This window comes from Camelus bactrianus, chromosome 11, assembly GCF_048773025.1.
Source record: "Camelus bactrianus isolate YW-2024 breed Bactrian camel chromosome 11, ASM4877302v1, whole genome shotgun sequence".
NCBI classification, from domain to species: Eukaryota; Metazoa; Chordata; class Mammalia; order Artiodactyla; family Camelidae; genus Camelus; species Camelus bactrianus.
The window spans coordinates 47,296,259-47,305,771 of NC_133549.1; the positions used below are offsets into that span (position 1 = coordinate 47,296,259).

General features: G+C 47.5%; 1 protein-coding gene across 1 annotated transcript; it reads right to left on the minus strand.

The window, feature by feature from the left end:
• Positions 1-3,249: 3,249 nt before the first annotated feature.
• On the minus strand, positions 3,250-9,238 carry HHEX (hematopoietically expressed homeobox). Its single transcript, XM_074373951.1, has 4 exons — positions 8,755-9,238; positions 6,437-6,615; positions 6,167-6,217; positions 3,250-4,332 (listed from the first exon to the last, which is right to left on the minus strand). Exons 1-4 carry the CDS (start codon positions 9,116-9,118, stop codon positions 4,114-4,116), a joined length of 813 nt encoding a protein of 270 aa, XP_074230052.1. The 5' UTR covers positions 9,119-9,238; the 3' UTR covers positions 3,250-4,113.
• Positions 9,239-9,513: the final 275 nt, after the last annotated feature.

Below are 9,513 nucleotides of genomic sequence, written 5' to 3' on the forward strand. Positions count from 1 at the left end.
CCTGTTCTTACCCACAACGCTGATTCCTAAGTAAAGTTCCCCATAGGCACATCCTAAGGGGTAGTAGACCTTGGATCTCAGACGTTTTGGTGGGTGGGAGGACTCTTCAAAGTGCTTCTCATTTACATTCAACAATACCCCCCCCCCCAAAAAAAAGTATCAAGGGACAAAATCAGCTTATTCAGAGACTCCAGCTGGAATTTCATGAAACCCAAAGGAATCAAAAGTATACGTTAGTACAACATCTGATTATTTGTACTACAAGATGCCAAACTCCTAACCATTTAGAAGCATCCTGAGTGAATGTTTGGTTTTTCACATTCTGTCCTATGTTGTCAATAGTTACATAAATATCACCTCCAGTCACAGATTTAAAGGATCATTGGTTATTAGATTTTAAAGAAAAATCAAAAGCGTGAGCTTTTGAGTTCCTGTCATCTTCCACAGGTCGAGATAACAGGAATGGAAATTTTGGTGTGTTCTATCCCCAGCAAAATGCCTTTCCCCCAAGCCTACACACATTTTCTTAAGTCCCTTCCCTGCCCCCATTAACTAAAATGAATATTCACAGCAATGAAACCACACACACACACAAGGTTGTCAGAAGTGTTGAAAGAGAATAGGTACTTTCACTATCAGATATGGTTTCCTCTTTTCCCACAAGATGTCTTATCAGCTTTCACCCTGAGAAAACCATAAAAAGTAAGAAAAAGAAACCTTATGCAATAGTTCTCTAAATAAAATATACACAGCAGGCTAGTCATCCCTAAAAGTGATGTTGTTTAAAGAGTCAAAGTACATCATTCAACAAAATCAATACCCTATTAAGTTAGAAGGGGTTCTGAATATCAAAGACCAACGAACTGAATAACTTAAAGTATAAGTACATGACCCAGGGGATTAATCACACACTGTCATGGTGAAATTAGGGCAATTCTTCCAATCATTAACGTTTTGCTTACAAAAATGTGCTTTTCTGTTTGTCTTTCTGCTAAATGATAACCATTTTCAAGTTGAATCTCCTGATAAAAAGAGTTAAAAACAAGACAGGAGTTGTGCTGTAAAGGTCATACATGCTGCTTCAACATGAAGTAGCCAAAAGACAAACAAATGAAAAATGCCTGGATTGTAGGAAGAATTTGTAAATACTCATTGGCAATCTGCAATGGGGCACTTTAGAAAAGTTAGTGCCAACCTGTGTCCTGAGAATATTGTATTTCCTCCAGTTAACATGCTCTGGATTCTTAAGGACATGTTTAGATTCAGAACATGAGCGACTCGAAGAGAGTTGGGAATAGCTTTAAATTGGAAAATGGCCTGGCTTCAGGGATTGTCTACTTTAAAGCAAGATTTCACCCCTCAATTGTTGTAGTGTCAATCAATACATAAGCCTGTATTTCTCTGCTTGATAGTCATGATACAGTTATTCTCAAGAATAAACATTAACCAGAGGTTATCTCCAGGAAGGAAACACACACTGATTTCAGGACTGCTTTAATTCAGTATTAGGCCCACAAGCCTCCTGTTCACCCCAGACTCTGATATAGATAGTCCCATTTTCGAATGAGACTGATTACGACCTTTGAAACCTTGAGGTAAACTGGCAGGCAGGGTCTGGGAGCCTGGAGCCCACAGCTGAATGGAAAGGAGACCCTCTCACTGGATGCCTACTTTGGACTCTAACATTGAGGAGACACAGAATGGGCAGAACAACAAAGATAAAGTGCTTGAGCTATGTTGGGAACTCAGGGACTGCACTGGGCCTTGTAGATATCTAGACCATCTTCATTCTATGAGAGAACTGAGGCCAAGAACCAAAACTCCAACCCAAATCTTTAAACTTTAAACTGCACACCTCTGTGCTTAAGGACTCAGTACTAATTTTCTCAGAAATTAAGATTCATAGGTAATTGCAAAGGCCTTCTTGGAATCTAAGGAGACAGGGTGTGACAACCTCCTAAATGCACTGATTTTTTTCCCACTCTCTTCACCTGAGTACCCTTGTCTGACGAGTCACAGCCCTGGTTAGGCCAGGCCAGGCCAGTGGCAAAGACGTTCCTTCACAGGACCTCAGCCCAGAGGCACCCATGTCCACAGCTAGAAGCCTCCATGGAGGCCCAGGCTAGGGGAAGAGATTTCTGGCCTCTCCAGCTCACGGATCTCTCTCCTCATTTTCCTGGAATGTCATCTAGGCAAGCAGCTGGATGCAGGCTAGCAATACCTGGGCCCAGCAGAAACCTCAGCCCACAGTTTCTCTCAGCCCCACACCCACCCTCACCTCAGCACTAAATTCTCCCCCGCCTCACAACACCCCTTCCTCGGCTCCGCTCCCTCTGCTCAACCATTAAACCCTCCTCCTACCGCCCTGGATAGTCCCGGCTTCCCTCTTCCTCCTTCTCACTGCTGCCGGCCTCCTGCTCCCACTGGGGCAGGAACTGTCTTGGGAAGAGGGGAGCAGGTGAAGGAGGAGTGAGGAGGGCCATGCGGGTCCCACCTGCTTATTTCACACAAGGAGCACCTTAGAACAATGGTCCCCAGACCAGCGGCTAGGACGTCACCTGAGCACTTGCTAGAGGTGCAAATTCGCTGTCCCACCCTAGACCTATCAAATCAGAAACGCTGGGGATGGGGTGGGCAGTGAGTTCAGACAAGCTCTGCGGGTAATTCTGAGGCTCACTAAAGAGTGAGAACCGCTCTCTCAGCGCAAACTGCTTTCCCGCTCCTCCCTACCAGGCCCTCCCACCCCACTAAGCGAACCCCCCACCCCCTCCAACTGGGCTCGGCCGCCAAGGGATGACGCAGTGTTGACTCACGCGGGTCAAGGACGGCGGTCTGGGCCGGCCCGGCGATCCAAGGTGAATCGATGGCGCTCGGCACTCCACCGCGGCGGCGCAGCGGGACTCCGCTCAACTGCTCTTCCCGCCGCTGGGGCTCGGGATCCGCGGACGGGAGCCTTCCCCGCTACCCCAGACACACGCACACGCACGCACACACACACACACCCAGCAAACTCCTGGGGAAAGGCCCAAATCCACCTTCCAGGTGCTCACCGCCCGGCCGCAGCCCAGAACCACGCTCCCGGAACACCATGGGCTGCAAGAGCCCCAGCGAGACGCACCGCACGCACCGCCGGATGCTCGGGCTACTGACCCGCGCGCGCCCCAGCGCCCAGCACTGCGCCAGGCACCCGAGGCGCGTTAAGAAAAGGTGTGGGTTTATTTTAATCAAAGAATGAGAGGTCCAATGAGGTCAGTCGTCCCACCGATGGATTTATTTTATAGACAAGTTACTAATTTAAAAAAGCAAACAAACCATTTGGGCCATTGTTTTTTACAGTGAACAATTATATATACATACATTATAAACACTGTTTAATATAAAACACATATCTACAATCTACTTACATTTCATTAACCTGCTACGTCTAGTTCATCTGTGATTAGTTTTAGTCACTGATGAGTCAGTTTCTCTGTTTGAACTGGACTGTACTATCCTCTTAACACCCTGGTCAAACAGGTACTAAGTGATAGCGCAAAACAAGCATTTAAGATTATCAACCATACCTCCCTGACAAAAAGAACACATATGTTCCCGAGACAAGATCTCTAAGATGGTTTTGGATTTAAGGCAGCAGTGTAAGAATGTAATATAAAAGAATATTTCCTTTAAAATTGTGGGCCCTGATTTCGAGGCATACCTCTGGATTTGGGGGGCCTCTTTGTTTTTCTATTAAGTGGGGTGTAGAGATTATAGAAAAGTCATTCAAGAAGGCCCTTTTAAAATCTTTAAAGTTATAACTTAGAAATTTAACCAAAAAGTTCAAAATTACTTTTTATAAATAGAAAAACAATTTACTTTTTTTAAAAAGATGGTGAATTTAATCAGTGAAGAGTCCCTTTATCATACAATCTAAAATCAGTACATAAACTATTTAAGTCAAAATTAAGGTTTCAATGTTTGTTATTTAGCCAGTGCATTGAATATTTTAGGTTTCCAAAATACCAGAAAATGGATTCCCTTTCTCATATAGTTTTTCAGTTCATCTACGGAGATTTTCTGTAGCAACTGTTATATCCAAGTCAAGTTTTCTGAACATGCCAATGTCAATGGTCATCATCCAGCATTAAAATAGCCTTTATCGCCCTCAATGTCCACTTCCTGATCAGAATCCTCTGAAATCTCTGATTCAAGGTCTTCCTGGGAGGCAGGGGAGGGCGAACACTGAGAGCTATCCAAAGCACCTTTATTCTGTTCACTGGCTATGTCTTGCCTCTGGTCGCAGGAATTGTCCAAACTTTCTAGTTCTTCTTTTTTATTGTTTTGAGGGTTCTCCTAAAAGATGAGGATGAAAATGGAGATTGGTGGGATCATGAAATATGGAGCAGTAAGAGACATAAATTAGATGTCTTTTCATCTTTTACAATCTTTTTAATTTTTAGTTTATTGATTGTTTTTAGCTACAATTTTTATTCAGAAAATATATACTTGTGCTTCTTTCTCACTTTGTAAGAAGTAAAGTTCCTGTTGTATCAGAGAAAGATTATACTCTTGCCGGACAAGAACAACAACCAATCACAAATATAATTGTAAAGGTACTATGTCAAATGAACACTTAATTCCAGCCCAGACCCATGGTCTCAAGATTCTCAAAAGCTTAGGGGGAAAAATAAATTAGATCACTACAGATACAAACTATCTTTATTCTTCAACTATTTAAATCTTTCCAATTAACAGGGTCTTCCAGACATTTAAAAAGTATAAATGCTCAATAGTGAATTAAGAATAAAGTTTCAAAATTATTAGATCAATCCTTTTTAATCCATTTTCTAGGGTATAATTTACAAATATATACACATATAAATATGTGTAGCAAGTTATATAATCATGGCAAAGAAAAAATGCAGGACTGGAAGAATGTTGCCAACTGAAAAAGGGAGACAAGTACAATTTACTTAAAATCTGGAGGAAATTTCTGGAAAATATTCCAAATTACATAGGAGCCACTATTTTAAAAGTTGCTGGTAAACTGCCTTTGACCAAGAACTAGGTAAGTTAGTAAATTTTTAATCCTATGTTTATCTAAAATGCACATAAATACTATATAGAAATATTATGATACACAGCTAAGGTTTTTATATCTAAAGCAAGGCTATAGAGTGATAGATTTACCAGGCTTACAACTAAGGTTGTCAGAGATTATGATCCTAAGGTCATACAAGATCAGAGACTGAGAAGGAATTTGAAATTTTTTAAATCATATTAGGATAATGAAATTATGGGAATTTTATTTTCTGTTTCAGAGTGTTCTTTGTGACACCATCTTGTTTTTAATGAAAAAGTTATGATTGCTAAATTTTAAAATGCACACTGCTTACAGTTTCCCCACTCATATGATTGTTTCAAAAACATTTTATTATAAATTATATATACACTGGCAAATGAAAAATTCAGCAATTGTCAGATAATTTTGGAGAAGATATCCAGATTAGGATATCGAAAACTAATCTTTAGCTTTAAGTCAACAGAGCTTCTTTAAAAACTGAATTAGCCTTTACTTTTTATCACATGTTGCATAACAAGGTCATTGGAAGAAAAGACTGTTATAAAGTGTAAGCTACTTTCCAAACAGGCTTGGGTTTCTCTTACTGTTTTTATATTCATTTTGAGAGCTAGAATTAATGGGGAAATAATTTTTAACTCTTTGATATTTAATTCTTCTAAAAAACAGTGTAAACAAGACTTAAAGGTGTTTATTTCCTTATATTTACCCTTGAGCTCTGCCTGGTTTTATTATGGCTGTGTAAATAAAAGAAACAATTTTCTCCCAAAGATAACTGCTTAAGTCATTTACTGCAATTACTTTATCTTTCCTGCGTTAATTAGATAAACAACATATGGGGTTTATAAAACAATTAGCTGGAAGTTTTACTAGCCAGTGTGTGAAAACCCAAGCATAACTGATATAGGAACTGCATTAGGTGCTTTTAGCATTACTGCCGCCTGAACAACTCATCCTGAATTTCAGCAGGACTATTTGCCTTTTTAATCAAGGTGAAGAGGTGAAATAGTCTCTCAAATGACTTTTGCATACAACCTACAACAGGCCTCGCATTGAGATAACATGATAAAAATATTTATTTCCATAGAAACAGAACCATGTCAATACCTGTTTTAGTCTTCTCCATTTAGCGCGTCGATTCTGAAACCACGTTTTGACCTACAGGAAAGACAGAGGGAAAAAAAAAAAAAAAAAAAAACTAGCCAGGAGCCCAGAATCCCAAGAGACTTGGGGAGCGGAGCGGGGTTGGGGAAAGCCGTTCAGGGGCCGCTGAGCAGCCCGGCGCTCCAGGCGCCAGAGCGCACCGAGGCTCCACGTCTTTCTTGGGCCCCGCGACCCCCGCCCCAGGAGCCTCCCCTGGCTGGCGGGCGAGCTCACCTGCCTCTCGCTAAGCTGCAGCATCTTGGCTAGACGCTTTCTCTCGGGCGGGGAGAGGTATTTCTGGGTCTCAAACTTCTTCTCCAGCTCTATGGTCTGGTCATTGGAGAACCTCACCTGGCCGCCTTTCCTTTTATGCAGTGGCCTCTGGAGGAAAGGGCTCCATAATAGGGGTTTGCCTGCGGGCAACAGTGACGGTTACTGAGGGTCCTGGAGCGGCCTGGCCCACCCTAGTCCTGCCTGGCCCCTCCCCGGCGGGGGGGATGACAAAGAGGAGGAAGGGAGGCTAGAGGACACTCAACCAGATAACTAGACACATTCACATACACCCACCAACACATGGACCCACCTCATCCCACCAAGACACATACCTAGAGACTGAGGAACACCCAGTCACACACCTACACTGCATATGTACACAGATCGCACTTGTACACTCACAGACACATAAAACAGTCACACCTACAGCTAGATACAAACATTTTGACCCCCCAAAAAACACCTGCTATAGGTTGAGCTTAAAATACTATGACCCTCTTAAACCAGTGGCTCTCAGAATTTATATACAACTTTTTGCGCCTCTAGGTCCTCTCCCTTGGTGAACTGCACCTTCCAAACACGGGAGCGTGCATTATGTTAGGGAGGAGTGGGTCTGTCACACTAGTCAAGGCGTTGCTACCAGGGGCCGGCAGCTGGAGCCCAACCCACGGCTGCGAGGGAAGCCCTCTGGCCCGGGCGCGGGCGTCAGGACACGCGTGGAGCTTCCAATCCTAGCCGGAGGGTGCAGCGGCCTCCTCTGATTTCACACCCAGCCTGCGGGGGCGGCCAGTTAAAGCCACCCCGTGGGCTATGGCAACATTTCCGTCAATGTGTTTCCTGTTGGTCTATCTCGAAAAACCCTTTGCTTCCTCCTGCGCAGTCCCAGTAGTAACCCAAGGAAACCCAGGGCGCGCTCCGTGAAAACGTTCGCCCCCAGGCTCGGCCCAACTGAGGGTCCTCCTCCAGCCACAGCAGGAGAACAGAGCCACGCCGGGCCTGTGACTCCAAACCCTCGAGGATGGACTCGAAGACACAATATAATAACAAGCAAAAAAGAACTAAAATATAACCCCCAAATCTCCCCAAAATACAGCTTCAAAGTCTCTTTAGCGATGAGAAAGGAAGTGGGGAACTGAGGGAGGGACAGCACCACGATAATGATGACATTAAAATGTCAATTAATTAAAATGTTGTCTCCAGGGTGCCAGCAGAAGCTGCCGATAACAGAGTAGATTTAAAACCCTGGTAGCTCAAGGCAGGGAGCCCCGTTTTATTTATCCGGGGCTTCAGATGCCGGACGCGCCAAGGGCCACTCGGAGCGCGGATCACGGGTGGCTTACTTAGGCCGTGCACTCAAACTCTATACGGCCAACGTGTCCGCGCTACCCTTCCTGTTGCAAAGATGCGTCGGTCAGTCCATCCATCAGTCCGTGGGTCTGCTGGCCTGCGCTAAACGCTTTGAAAGCTGGCATTGGTTTTGTTGTTGTTTTTTTCTCGAGATTTTGCTTACGTCAGGATTCAGAATGGTGCAAAACAGCCTCAAAAAAAAGGAAGCAACTGGTTATTTTAGCTGCCATAAAGTCACATCCCACACAGAGGAAATGAACAATATCAGAAAAACGGATCCCGGCTATCAGAAGTCGAGTGTTTCCTGAATTTGTCTGTATTGAGGATGTCGATAAAATAATCAGCAGCGTGCACTACTCCGGGGGAAGGGTCTGCTTCATGCAGCCAGGAAAACACTTAACAGCTTCTGAAACCAGATTTACTCCTATCGAGAACTCAAGATTTCCTGTATGAACGGAAAGGGTCAGCCTCTTTCACTACACAAGCTTGTTGAACCAGGTCCAGCCCCGTAACCACCCGGGCCCGGCAACTATCCCTGCCCCGCAGGAATGGCCCGGAACGCCTTGGCACTCCCTCCCAGTCTCTCCGGCTAAGACAGCCCCAGCCCGGGCGACACGCGCCCCCAGGACTGCCTTCGGCCCCCAGCCCCGGCAGCAGCCCCCGAGGTCTGGCCCCGGCTCGGGCGCCCCGACGCCTATAAGGTGCAGGAAAACCAATCTGAGTCATGGTGCGGTCAGTCTGGGCTGCGCGCCGCCGGGGCCCGCGCCTCCTGTCCCCGCGCGCGCCCGACAGCCGCTTTTCAATCGCTTTTGCCACAACTTTCTATTGCCTCTCCCTCCGCCCCCGCCGCCTCCTGGGCGCTGCCACCTGCCGGGTGGCGCCCTCCTCTCCGCCGCCCCGGCCCAGCCCCGCCATGACCCCGGCCGCCTTACCCAGGGGGTCGTGGCGGAGCAGGGCGTGCGTGTAGTCGTTCACCGACCGCGGGAAGGGGTACAGGGGGCCCCCGAAGCCGCCAGGTCCGTAGGCGGCGGCCAGTGCGGCGGCGGAGTGGTGCGAGAAGGCGGGGTGGATCGGCGTGGGCTCGTACACCGGGGTCCGGTAGGAGGACACGAGGCTGGTGAAGGAGGAGTTGGGGGACGGCAGCGTGGGCGTAGGAGTGGGCGCGGCGGGCCCACGGCCCAGGATGTCCTCGATGTAGAACGGCGTCGGGTGCGCGGGCTGCAGCATCGGCGTGGGCGCGTAAAGCGGCACCCCTACGGCGCCCGCCGCCGGCGGCCCGGGATGAGGGTACTGCATGGTTCCGCCGAGCTCCGGCCCCTCGGAGAGCTGCCGGCCCGTTCCGCGGCGCTACATTTATTCGCGCTCCGCGCTCCCGGCGATAGGCTCTGCCGACCGCGGGGTGGGGCCGCGCTCTCTGGCCCCTTCCTGCCGCCTGGTCCTGCGGCCAATCGCGCGGAGCCCAGGGAGCCGCCTCCCGCCCCCGCCCTTGGCCCGCCCCCGCCGGCCGAGCTCCCCGCCCCCGGGACTTGAACGCTCCCAGCCTCCGAGGACCTTGCGCCCCTCTGCCCAGCCGCCGCCGACCCTCGATGCTCCAGGTACCCTGGCCCAGGACGCCCTCGAAGGAAGCCCAGGGCCGCGTCCGTCGGGCGAAGCACAAGGAAAGCAGCGGCTTGGAAGGCGGACTCAAGCGG